At 43.1% G+C, this 14,344-nt stretch overlaps 1 protein-coding gene across 1 annotated transcript in view; it reads right to left on the bottom strand.

Moving 5' to 3' along the window:
- Positions 1 to 14,344, bottom strand: part of DCAF17 (DDB1 and CUL4 associated factor 17) — a 75,313-nt gene that overhangs the window by 28,350 nt on the left and 32,619 nt on the right. The window contains exon 10 of the mRNA XM_077447987.1: positions 3,882 to 4,024. Within this exon, the coding sequence (XP_077304113.1) occupies positions 3,882 to 4,024 (143 nt within the window). The remainder of the gene's footprint in view (positions 1 to 3,881; positions 4,025 to 14,344) is intronic.

Raw genomic sequence — 14,344 nt, 5'->3', positions numbered from 1 at the left:
CCTTATTACAGAAATGAAACTGGTTAGAGCGTATTTTACAATATCAAGATGACTACATCTTAAAATAAGCAGGTATTAAAATTCAGAGATAGGTCTGCTTAGGGGCGGACTGACCACTGGGCCACTCGGGCACTGCCTCTGAAACATCTGTCTCTGAAATGTCCCTTACCGACATCCTTTTGGTCTAAAAATCCTGAGATTATAGCTGCCCCACCTCTCCAGTACCTTCTCAGCTAATAGAAACATGTCTGTGTATAGTCTGTGTTTGTGTGTGTGTGTGATTGTGTTTGTGATTGTGATTGTATAGTGTGTGTGTGTGTGTAATTGTATAGTGTGTGTTTGTGTGTGTTTGTGTATTCTGTGTGGCCCCATAATCTCTGATTTCCTGGGGGCCCCATAGTCTCTTATTGCCCAGGGGCCCCATGAGTTGTCAGTCCACCCCTGCTTTAAAATCAGACTAAAAAGTTAATACAATTGACCTGGTAAGAAAAAAAAGTTTGCATTGCCATCATAACTGGCACTGTCCCTAACATTGGGTTTTAATTAATTACACAAAATGAATCCACTGTTTTTCTGTTTGCTTTGTGGCATACATGCGGAAGAAAATTATACTTTGTTCTGGAATAGTTGAAAATGAACACCATTGGTACTCTCAGCTACAAACACTACAACGTTGCTTGAGCTTACAAGTCTCTTAGTATGCTAAAGATAATTGAGTTAATAAGGTGAACAGCAATAAGCAGTAACCTTAAAGTATCTAATCAACTCTCACTGTTAAAGCCAAACTTTAGGCAGATAAAAAACACAAAATTAATGCAGCTCTGTAATAATTAATAGATTATTAAATGTATTTTGGCAATTACACGCAGCGCAAGTCCCTGAATTTAAAACAGAGCTTGTATGCGAGAGGAAAAAAACAGCACAAGCAGCCAAACATTTCATGAGCTGCCAAAAAGCATGCCGATAGGTGGAGAAAGCAGAATGACAGAAAGAACAGCTCATTGTGGTGTGTTGCTTTTCCTTTCACTATTCAGATACAAGAAAAAATAAAACAAAGCTGCGCTTACCAAAATAATACATAAAAATGTGAGTAAATAAAATTTTAACCCGCATCTACCTAAAAAAGTCCAGATAAACAAAAAGACTACAAGTAAACAAAAAATGGTAGCACTGGGATATCACCTAATAAGGTTAGTGCAAATAACATTTATAATGCTTTCAGTTTTGATTGGAGTGGCATGGACTGAAGACCCATTTGAGAAGTTCCTTGCCATTTGGTTATTATGAGTTTTGAATGTGGCACTGTATATGGGATGTTTATAATGTCTTCAGTTTTGGGTGCTACAACTGAAAATAATAATTTAAATGGTAGACATTGAGTGTGGACATTTTTTATGTACAGTCTATTTACACACTGTTAGTGGGATGTATTAGAACTATAGCACTGCACTATATGGCGTATTGTTCCTTTAAAAAATAAATAAACTCTAGTAATTGTTATTACAGGCCAAGAATCTCCTATAGCGCACAGGACACGTTCTAGAGCACGACTTCGAGGAGCAACAACCCAACGGCAGAACCTCTCACAGAAGTCACTCTCCGAGAGACCCGTCATCGCACAGACTAGCAGCAAGCGAGGAGCAGCCGATTTGCAGAATTTACTTAAAGAACATGAGAGAGGAAACTACAATGCTGCCGTGCACCCACCAGTTCCACACTGGATGCATCACATGGATGGAGCAGAGCTCTACTTGTCCCCTTTGCCGGGCCATTATTTCTCAGCCCAATCATCGGAGGATCTATTAATGGGAGATACCTTACCTAAGCCTTGTAGAATTTATGGCCCTTCAGTTTTCCTTTGAGATAGATAAAAATGGTACCAAACATCTGGTTCTCTTTTGTTTAACTGACATATCCTGTATTTTTTCCAACAGAGCTGGAGAGTGTTTGCCGAGACAGCAAAGAACAGGGTGACAACCCTACCATTGTGCCATTCTGCTCTCAAGAATTCCACTCCACCTACCTCAAAAGTCTGACAGAGGAAAGATCTTTCTCCATTTATCTTTTTGTAAATATGAATATTTAACTCTTTTACCCTTTAAAAAGTTAAAGCAAAACCAAAAAACTAAAAATGTAGTAGTGTTGTAGATTATAGCGCAGTGTTGCATGGAGTAGTGTCATGTAGAGTACTGGAGTGTATACTACAGTAGAGTGGTGATATATAGCGTACAGTACTGTAATCGTCTAGTAGTGTATTGTTGTGCAGTATAGTATAGTTTAGTGCAGTGTACTGTAGAGAAGTGTACAGTATTCATGTGTAAAGTACTGCTATATAATGGAGTGCAAAGAAGTGTAAAGTAGAGCAGTGTACAATAGTTTAATGCTGTGTAGTGTTGTGTAGTATCATGCAGAGTAGCATTGTATACAGTAGTGTCATGTAGAGTAGTGTAGATAAGTGAAGTGTCTAGTGGTGTAATGTAGTGTAGAATAGTGTAATGTGTTTAATAAAGTAATTTTGTGTAGTGGTGTCATGTACAGAAGTGTAATGTAGTGCAGCATAGTGTAGAGTACTGTAGTGTAGTGTCATGTACTGTAGTGATATGTAGCATTGTGTAGTGTAAAGTAGATTACTGTAGTGTAGTGATGTGTAGAGTACTGTAGGTAGAGTAGTATAGTGTATATGTAGCGTAGTGTAGGTGCTATGTAGTGTAAAGTAGAATGCTGTAACGTATTGTTGTGTCATGTAGTGTAGTATAGTTTACAGTAAAATAGGAGCAGTGTAGCGTAGGGCCTGGCCAGAAACAGAAAAAAAAAAAAAAAGGCCCTAAATCTATCCCGTAGTTTGTAGACATGATAACCTTTGCGCAAACCAACCAAAATACGGCCATTGCAATTTTTTTTTTACCAAAAATATGTAGAAGAATAGATAATCAGCCTAAACTGATGAATACATTTGTTTTTTTATAGATTTTTTGGGGATATGTATTATAGCAGAAAAAATAAATAAAATACATTTCCAAAATTGACGCTTTTTTTTGTTTATAGTGCAAAAAATAAAAAATAAAAACGCCAGAGGTAATCAAATACCACCAAAAAAAAAGCTCGATTTTGTTTGAGTACAGCGTCGTACGACCACGCAATTGTCAGTTAAAGCGGCGCAGTGCCGTATCGCCAAAAGAAAAGCTCTGGTCATTAAGGGGCAAATCCTTCTAGGGCTGAAGTGGTTAAAAAGTACATATGTCGTCAAATCCAAATCTGTGTAGCATCTCCGTCGATGACAGAAATCCAAGGCCGCTGGAGGTGCTCAAAGGGTAGGAGGAGAAGTCCTGGGAGCCCTGTGGGTATAGGGCGGAAGTGATGTCAGCTTTGGGGTGGACTGCCTATACATCTCCTTCAGCTGCCATGTTTTTCTATTATAGGCGGCACAAGGACACTATGCAGATTTGGATTTAATGAGATTTGTACTTTAATGTGAGTTCTTTTTTTAATAAACTGCCCATCGCTGCACTAGATGGCGCTTCCTTTGCTATACTGGGTTCACACACAGGAGCGGTGGGGGAAATCGCACCACATTCATGTTCAAAATTGCATGCGATTCTTTTTCAGTGTGATCTGAGCCCATTCATTTGGTATGGGCTCAAATTGACTGCAAAGGTATCGGTTTCGGGAGTATTTGCACAAATACTCGGTATTGGCACCGATATTACTAATCGATGCAACTCTAGTTATTAGATCTGTGCACATACAAAGATGCCGATATAAGCTTTAAGCTATCAGCTCAGATCATGCTTGAGGCAGTTTTGTGGTTGCTTAAAATGAAACCAAAGCAAAGGGTTGATCTTACCAAACACTGAAACACTGGTTAATGATAACGTACTTACAAGGATGTGATCATCCAAGGAGCAGATATGATAGATTCCTTTTTGTGTTTTCTTGTTGGGTGTAATTATATAATGCCAGGGATAGCCACCAACTTGGAAAGCATTTTCTAGGCAAGGTACTTCAAAGAGAATTGGAGGTCTTTCTACAGAAAAATAATAATGAAAATAAAGCTTCATTTCATGATGTGACATAAGTGAGCAATGATGTGCAGTAACCCATAGCAGCCAGATTTCAGCTTCAGATAGTACAAGGGAAAGCTTTAGTCAAGAGTAATATGGCAAGAAGGAAGTGGAAAATACCGATTTTGTATAATGACAACTACATTAACGACTATATTATGGCAATTCAAAATTTTCACACATATGGAAAAAAACTTACTTTTTTTTGCTAGAACATACAGTTGTGCTCATAAGTTTACATACCCTGGCAGAATTTATGATTTCTTGGCCATTTTTCAGGGAATATGAATGATAACATAAAAACATTTATTTCACCAATGGTTAATAAATGCCTTAAGCCAAACACTATCAATCAACCGTTTACTCTTTTTAAATCATAATCACAACAGAAACTACCCAAAATTACCCCATCAAAAGTTTACATACCCTGGTGATGTTGGCCTGATAACATGCACACAAGTTGACACAAAGGGGTTTGAATGGCTATTAAAAAGGTAACCATCCTCGCCTGTGATCTGTTTGCTTGTAATTAGTGTGTGTATAAAAGGTCAATGAGTTTCTGGACTGCTGACAGACCCTTGCATCTTTCATCCAGTGCTGCACTGATGTCTCTGGATTCTGAGTCATAGGGAAAGCAAAAGAATTGTCAAAGGATCTGCGGGAAAAGGCAGTTGAACTGTATAAAACAGGAAACGGATATAAAAAGATATCCAAGGAATTGAGACTGCCAATCAGCAGTATTCAAACTCTAATCAAGAAGTGGAAAATGAAGGGTTCTGTTAAAACCAAACCACGGTCAGTTAGACCAACTAATATTTCAGCTACAACTGCCAGGAAAATTGTTCAGGATGCAAAGAAAAACCCCCAAATAACTTCAGATGAAGTACAGGACTCTCGGAAAACACGTGGTGTGGCTGTTTCAAGATGCACAAGAAGGAGGCACTTAAAGAAAGATGGGCTGCATGGTCGAGTTGCCAGAAGAAGTCCATTACAATGCAAACGCCACAACAGCACAGAGACAAGCCTCAAACATTCTGGCACAATGTCATTTGAAGTGATGATACCAAAATTTAGCTTTTTGGCCACAACCATAAACACTACATTTGGACATTAACATGACAATGATCCAAAACACAAGGCCAAGTCGACCTGTCATTGGCTACAGCAGAATAAAGTGAAGGTTCTGGAGTGGCCATCTCACCGTCTCCTGACCTTAATATCATTGAGCCACTCTGGGGAGATCTCAAACATGCCGTTCATGCAAGACAGTCCAAGAATTTACAGGAAATGGAGGCTTTTTGCCAAGAGGAATGGGCAGTTTTACCATCTGAGAAGATAAAGAGCCTCATCCACAAATACCACAAAAGAATAAAGGTGTAAAAAAATACTGCGCTGTGAAAGGATGTGTTCTACCCAGCTGCCAACACTACTGAAGACTACACAGTAACATACAAAAATTAAAACAAAAGTGTGGCGCTTAGGTGGCAACAAACCACATGAACCAGTAAGGCACTAATTCAAGCAAAGAAAATGACATACACTTCAAAAAAAGAAAATATGTGTAAATTCTGTTGTATATCAAGAGATCTTACTCCCAGGTGGAAGAGTGCATGAACCTCATGCACACAAAAGGTTAAGGTAAATAAAATTAATTTAACATATACAGTCCATCAAGTGAACGTCTAACAGTCCTTGAAATGTGTAATATCAATCACAATTCCAAACTTGAGGTGACGTGAAAAAAGGTGAAATTCAACTTCTGATGTGTAGAATAATACCACCACCACCGTGATAAAGAAGGGGAGAGGAGGCTTACCAATTGACGTGGACTCAGAGGAAGGCTTACGCCTCTCGAGTCATATGGGCCTGTAGGTTAGCAAACCAGATAATCATACATCTAGAGGACGGCTGTTTAGTTGAAACGCGTCGGGTGGACCCCCTTACAGACATCGCTACTTTCTGACTATGTTATTACGATTGAACCAAATGTGAGTGTATTTTATTATTATTTTTTAATAAATTGGATGTTAAAACGGCATCACGCTATGCTAGTTTTCTACTTCCATGGTCTTTGATACCTGAGCCCCCTATTTTCGTGGGATGAGCACTATAGGAGGATTGCTACGGATGATTTCATGACCTGAAGACATGCGGGAGATTACATACTAGATGTATGATTATCTGGTTTGCTAACCTACAGGCACATATGACTCGAGAGGCGTAAGCCTTCCTCTGAGTCCATGTCATTTGGTAAGCCTCCTCTCCCCTTCTTTATCACGGTGGTGGTGGTATTATTCTACACATCAGAAGTTGAATTTCACCTTTTTTCACGTCACCTCAAGTTTGGAATTGTGATTGATATTACACATTTCAAGGACTGTTAGACGTTCACTTGATGGACTGTATATGTTAAATTAATTTTATTTACCTTAACCTTTTGTGTGCATGAGGTTCATGCACTCTTCCACCTGGGAGTAAGATTTCTTGATATACAACGGAATTTACACATATTTTCTTTTTTTGAAGTGTATGTAAATTTTCTTTGCTTGAATTAGTGCCTTACTGGTACAAATACCACAAAAGACTTCAAGCTTTCATTGATGTTAAAGGAGGCAATAAACGGTATTAAGAACTGGGGTATGTAAACTTTTGATCAGGGTCATTTGGGTAGTTTAGGTGATGATTAGGATTTAAAGCGGAGTTCCACTCATCGGAACCCTCCCCTCCTCTGGCACCTTTTAGGGGGGAGGGGGTACAGATACCTGTATAATACAGGTATCTGCACCAATTTCCGGGCATAGATATCCGCAGGAATCTGCGGGTATTTACAGCACTTCCTGCCAGGAAGCCCCCGCTGTCTGCTGGGAAACATAAGGATCCCAAAGACAGCAGGGACCATCCTTGTTGCGCAGAGCGACTCGAGCATGCGCAGTAGGGAACGGCGAAGTAAAGCCAAATCATAAATTCTGTCAGGGTATGTAAACTTATGAGCACAACTGTACTTTATATCCCCCCCCCCCCCCCTAAATGAAATAAATAAATAAAATAGTAGGCATGGCAAATGTTTATTTTGCAAGAAAATTTTGTGCAGCTACCGGTATTTATCAAACATTTTCAGCATATGAACAATATTATCATTATTATTAAATTGGGTTAAGTAAAAAGCTATAAAAACTAGGGATGCACCGAAATTTCGGCCGCCGAAACATATCGGCCGAAAATGCCCTTTTCGGCAATTTGCCGAAAGGAAAAAACGGCCGATAATTGAGCCGAAAATGGGGCGGGGCCTGGGCGGAACTCCGCCCCCGCCCCGCCCCTGGTGCCTCCCATGATGGGGGTGAATAGCGCAGGACTGATGCAGCCAGCGATGCCCCTCTGCAGTGAAGAGAGCCGTCTGGTTGAATAGAGCGCCGGGAACATCACAGCTTTAATTTCAATAGCTGTGTGTTCCCCGTCGCGCGCCGTCACGCACAGCCCCTCCCCCTTGTCCGGGGAACTTTGATAGACAGATCACCCGTCCAGATCAAAGTGCCTGGACAAGGGGGAGGGGCTGTGTGTGACGGCGCGCGACGGGGAACACACAGCTATTGAAATTAAAGCTGTGATGCTCCCGGCGCTCTATTCAACCAGACGGCTCTCTTCACTGCAGAGGGGCATCGCTGTCTGCATCACAGGGGGCAACACACACTGGCTGCATCACAGGGGGCAACACACACTGGCTGCATCACAGGGGGCAACACTGGCTGCACTTATCTCTTATCAGGTCGCCAGCCTCTGACCACCTCCTGTACCGTGTCGCCAGCCTCTGACCACCTCCTGTACCGTGTCGCCAGCCTCTGACCACCTCCTGTACCGTGTCGCCAGCCTCTGACCACCTCCTGTACCGTGTCGCCAGCCTCTGACCACCTCCTGTACCGTGTCGCCAGCCTCTGACCACCTCCTGTACCGTGTCGCCAGCCTCTGACCACCTCCTGTACCGTGTCGCCAGCCTCTGACCACCTCCTGTACCGTGTCGCCAGCCTCTGACCACCTCCTGTACCGTGTCGCCAGCCTCTGACCACCTCCTGTACCGTGTCGCCAGCCTCTGACCACCTCCTGTACCGTGTCCCCAGCCTCTGACCACCTCCTGTACCGTGTCGCCAGCCTCTGACCACCTCCTGTACCGTGTCGCCAGCCTCTGACCACCTCCTGTACCGTGTCCCCAGCCTCTGACCACCTCCTGTACCGTGTCCCCAGTCTCTGACCACCTCCTGTACCGTGTCCCCAGCCTCTGACCACCTCCTGTACCGTGTCCCCAGCCTCTGACCACCTCCTGTACCGTGTCCCCAGCCTCTGACCACCTCCTGTACCGTGTCCCCAGCCTCTGACCACCTCCTGTACCATGTCTCCAGCCTCTGACCACCTCCTGTACCATGTCTCCAGCCTCTGACCACCTCCTGTACCATGTCTCCAGCCTCTGACCACCTCCTGTACCATGTCCCCAGCCTCTGACCACCTCCTGTACCATGTCCCCAGCCTCTGACCACCTCCTGTACCATGTCCCCAGCCTCTGACCACCTCCTGTACCATGTCCCCAGCCTCTGACCACCTCCTGTACCATGTCCCCAGCCTCTGACCACCTCCTGTACCATGTCCCCAGCCTCTGACCACCTCCTGTACCATGTCCCCAGTCTCTGACCACCTCCTGTACCATGTCCCCAGTCTCTGACCATCTCCTGTATAAAAATATTTTTTGAAAACAGTCATTTTCGGTATCGGTGCTGTTTCGGTTTCGGTTTTCGGCCTAGTGTATTTTTCATTTTCGGTATCGGTTTCGGCACCAAAAAACCCATTCGGTGCATCCCTAATAAAAACCATGTCAAACCATAAAATTACTTGTACCTGTGAAAAAACAATGGTACCCAAAAAGTTAACCATGAATTATGGCCCTAGAATTATTGCTCTCACTGACATTCATGACTGTACATCTCACGTGTGGTGCAATTTGTGTTTACACACATTTCTATCATAAATTTTTATTTTTTTTGTAATTCTCGTCTCTTAAATTTTATTGCTATTTCAATATCTAAATGACAGCTCTAGACCCAGAAGCGACATAATGCACATTTGTTCCTGGTTCATTAGAAGCAGGGGGAATTTGGAAAAAGGAGGTTTCGCACCTTTAAAGCTCCATAAAAGTGATCAGGTGGCTCAACAGCTGCCCAGATCACTTTTACCTGAAAGCCCATTGCTGGTTCTAAAAATCCATAACAACTTCATGGCTGCAGTAGCAGTAAGCTTGATTTAACCCCTTTAAATACCAGAACATGAAATGTACCTTGGTAGACCAAGAGGTTACTGACAAATTTTACTTAATGCAGGTCATGCAAAATTTTAAAGATAGTGCTTGCAAATCTGACTTCAGCTACCCTGTAATGTTTACGGCCAGCTTTAATTTAAAGCCCCAGTGTCCTTATGGAACAGCATATGAGACAGCATGACTCCGCCCCTCCCCTACGTCTTCAGGATCCTCTCATACATACCTCTCAGAAAGCTTGTCATTTGTTTGATGTCTTCCATCTTATGAAACCATTGCCTCAGTGGTGGTGGAGTAGTTGGTTTCCATAAGGCAAGGACACAAAAGTAGGCTGCATTCACTAAATGTCTCAACTGATCTCCTATAGCCCTGCAAGCTTGCTGTTTTTTAATGAATGCCAAGCGTATCGGTTACATCATCTTTCCCTCCCCAGATTGGATTTGCACAATCAGACTTTCCTAAACAATCGCCGATGTTCTCAAAGCGGGCCAGTTTGAAGTTGTGCGAGTTCAGCTGAACTCGCACAATTTCAAACCAGCATTTCAGTCCGACTTCGGAGGCGGTTTGGCAGACATCTGTGTGGGTTCATGTATAGAAGTCTATTCAAATCAACCCCAAAGTCACAAAGGTAGTTCAGCAACCAGATGGTGCCGTTGCCGGCAATAGGCAGTGATTTGACATGTCAAAACAGCCCCATGTGAACGTGAATGAAGAGTACGCTGAGTGTTCTGAAACCTCCAGTATAGTGACAATAGCATACAGACTTTTTTCTAATATGTCCATTTGTGGGTTCCCCAAAGAAATGTTGGCCATGAGGGAGGTGGTGTGGAGGCAGGAGTATATGTGGGTGACGTGATGTCACTAGCTTGTACTCGAGCATTCATCACCTGGCGACACAATTTGTTTCCTTCTATTTAGAACACTCCATTACTTTACCTCCAACTCAACGTGCATTCATCTTGGATGTTTTAGACTATCTTTTGAAGCACAATTTTTTTATTTTTGATGGTACATTCTATCTCCAGCAGTGTGGGGCCGCGATGGGGGAGTTTTCACCCTCTCTCGCCAACCTTTTCATGGGTTGGTGGGAGCGGCCCCACATCTATGAAGATAGAAACCTTTTCAGGCCACATATTCGTGAATTCTTTCGCTACATAGACAAAATTATTGTTTGTGACAAATTGGGGATTTGCAATCCTTTCTGACCTATTTGAATTTAAAAACAATTTGTCATTCACAAGATCAATGGGAGAAAATGAAATTAATTTTTTGGACGTGCTATTGGTTTCCACTAAGGATCGTGTTATTACACGCCTCTATAGGAAACCCCTGACTGGCAACAGCCGCATTATGGCACAGTCCAATCATCACACACACACACACACACCACTAAGGGGATCCCTGTAGGACAATTCAATAGTCTACGTCGCATATGCAGTGAGGATACAGATTTTGAAAGGGGCCAGGGGCACTGTACATACAATTGGTTTAGACAACAGGGTTACCCCGTTTGGATGTTAGAGAGTGCACTGAGCATCGCTAAAAATAAGAACAGGGAAGATCTTCTCTCGAAACAAAAACGTCCCCAAAATAGATATAAATGACAAACCCACTGTAGTTACACCATTAAGCCAGGAAAATTCTATTAGATTAGAGAACCACTTGCCTACCGTTCACTTACACCCCTTCCTGCCCAAGCAATTTTTCAGCTTTCAGCGCTGTTGCACTTTCAATGACAATTGTGCGGTCGTGCTACATTGTATCCAAACAAATTTTTTATCATCTGCTTCACACAATAGAGCTTTCTTTTGGTGGTATTTAATCACTGCTGAGTTTTTTGTTTTTTTACAAAAAAAGAGCAAACATTGAAAAAAAAAAAAAAAAAAAAAAAAAAAAAAGTTTTTTCACTTTTTTCTGTCAGTGAATTTTGTAACCAACAAATTTTTCGCCTTCACTGATGTGCGCTGATGGGCACCGATAGGCTGACCTGGTGGGCACTGATTAGGTGGCACTCATGAGGCGGCACTAATATACCGCACTTATGGGCACAGATAGGCGGCACAGGCAGGCAGCACTGATGGCCATTGATTGACAGCAGTGATGGGCAGCACTGATTGCCAGCACTGACTGGCATTGCTAATGAGCACTGATTGCCATCACTTGTGGGCAGTGGTGGGCACTGATTTATAACATTGTTTTTCACTATTGTAAGCAATGTGCTGATGATCAATGACCTGATTACATTCCTAAATGTCCCCCTGCGTGGAGATGCCGCTGATCGGCTCTCTTCTTCTCACAATCTGTCGGTGTGAGGCAAGGAGTGCCGATTACCGGCACTTCCTTGTTTACCGGCTGTGATTTGACGAAGCTTATCACGTTTAAAGAGCCACGGATGCGGCTCTTTCCACAGATCGGGGTCGCGCTGTATCCTAACAACACAGCACGAGCGCGATTGCCACACTGCGTGCCCGTTCTGGGACGCCCTCATATGACGGCATCCCAGAACAAGACTTGACGGTGGGTGGGCTGCAACCAGTTAAGTATTTGTCCCTCGTTTAAGGACGAGTCTTTGATGAAGATTCTAAGTGGTGGGGATAAACTTTATACCTAGTAAGGCACAGTCTCTAGATTCCTCTCTTTCTCCTAGCTTTTTTTGTTCCACGCCTAAAACAATCAACCACATGATTACCACAGGGATTGTCCTTGCTGTCTGCATATATCTGGAAGTCAAGAGGTGACGTCCAGCAGTAATGGCAGGATCTTTCATTTAAAATTTTTTTCAGTTGTAATACCACATATATCGTCTATGTCATTACTTGCAAATCATGCAATATCCAATATGTGGGACGCACCACTCGCAGACTACGAGATCACTTCCGTGAACACCCAAGTGACATTAGAACAGAAAAAGCCACTAGCGAGGCATTTTAACAACCACCACGGTGGTAATACTGGTCTGGTGCAAGTACAAATAGTAGAAAGGGTTAAACTCTCAGCTAGCGGGGGTGATTGATTTAGACTTTTATGTAGGAGGGAAGTTTACTGGATATTTTATTTGAGTACCTGTATTCCCTCTGGTTTAAACTATAAATGGGATGTTTCCCATTATTTAAGTACCGTATATACTCGAGTATAAGCCGAGATTTTCAGCCTCTTTTTTGAGGCTGAAAGTGCCCCCCTCGGCTTATACTCGAGTCATCGCTGTCTGCCTGCTCGATCAGCGTGTCGAGCAGACAGACAGCGGCCATTCTATAATTCAAAAGCCGCGCCTCCGGCTCCGCCTTCGCCTGTGATAGGCGGAACACTGAATTTCCCAGCAGCCTGTGTTCCGCCTATCACGGACATCGTCTCATCCTCGTACTACGGACGAGGATGAGACGATGTCCGTGATAGGCGGAACACAGGCTGCTGGGAAATTGTGTTCCGCCTATCACAGACAGGGAGGCGCGGCATTTGAACAGGGGAATGGGCGCCGACGAAGAGCGGTGATCCTGGGACGGGACCGGACGGAGGCTCGGCTCGGGACGGGACGGGACCGGACGGAGGCTCGGCTCGGGACGGGACGGGACCGGACGGAGTCTCGGGACGGGACGGGACCGGACGGAGGCTCGGGACGGGACGGGACCGGACGGAGGCTCGGGACGGGACGGGACCGGACGGAGGCTCGGGACTGGACGGAGGCTCGGGACACAGGTAGGCTGGACACACAAGGCCACACACACACACACACAGGGATGGATGGATGGATGGACACACACACACACAGGGATGGATGGATGGACACACACACACACAGGGATGGATGGATGGACACACACACAGGGATGGATGGATGGATGGACACACACACACACAGGGATGGATGGACACACACACACACACACACACAGGGATGGATGGATGGATGGACACACACACAGGGATGGACAGGCATATCTCACCCTCGGCTTATACACGAGTCAATAGGTTTCCCAGTTTTTTGGGGGTAAATTGGGGGCCTCGGCTTATACTCGGGTCGGCCTATACTCGAGTATATACGGTAAATCTAATGTGCTTCATATATATTTTTTGTCCTTATTAAACTCCTGCTCTGTCTTTTTTTATGTAAAACTATTTTTGATGCGCTTTTTTTGAACAAATGCCTAGTTTTCTTGATTTTTCTCGGCTAGTATCTATCTTTATGGGCTCAGTTATATGCACACATTTGTTTTACATGAATCATATATACTTTGTTTGAGGACTATACCATTCTAATTTTTTTGTAAATGTGTGGGTGTTTTTGATTTTAATGGTGTCAGTATAGTGGCATTTTCATGTGACCTTTTATTTACTTTTGTGCCTCCAATTACAAATATAATGCATTTTCTTTTTGGATTTTTCCATTTTTATATATACTGCATTAGGCTACTGGTAAATTCTGGTCCATGGGGTGATTTTTCATATATACATATGTTATATATCCTTACACAGGAGTTTCCTCCTACAATGATTCCATCACTATCTTTTCTGTTATGCATTTGTAAGTATACATTCTTATATGTATACTGTTTTAACCCATTTATACATGTTTTTCAATGTTTATACTATTTTATATCGATATGTGATTAATTAACTCCTGTGACATTTTTACATTTGTATTATACATGTATATGTGTTTTGTCCAGGTGTGCATGTCTCCTTTGACTGATCATGCTATTTGCACATGGTGTGTTGAACATTTTTTTTGACAGGTGATTGATTGATTGGTTCCAGCCACACACTTTGGTCTATAAAAGGACCATGAACAACCGTTGCTAGTCAGCGTGATTAAGCACTTTGTGTGAAACGCGTCTGCAGTGTGGATCCCTCATGTGTCACGTTTTTAAACCTTTGATACTACAATAAACCAACTAATTTTTCTTCATCTCTGGATGTGCCGCTTTTTCTCTTTGTAGCGTGGATGAAGAGTAGGTGGAGTGTTCCGACACCTCAAGTATAGTGACAATAG

Source organism: Lithobates pipiens, unplaced genomic scaffold, assembly GCF_037356315.1.
Source record: "Lithobates pipiens isolate NorthernLeopardFrog02 unplaced genomic scaffold, aLitPip1_a1.2 Scaffold_22, whole genome shotgun sequence".
NCBI lineage: Eukaryota > Metazoa > Chordata > Amphibia > Anura > Ranidae > Lithobates > Lithobates pipiens.
The sequence above is the reverse complement of the archived record's forward strand: the minus strand, read 5'-3'. Positions and strand labels throughout refer to the sequence as shown.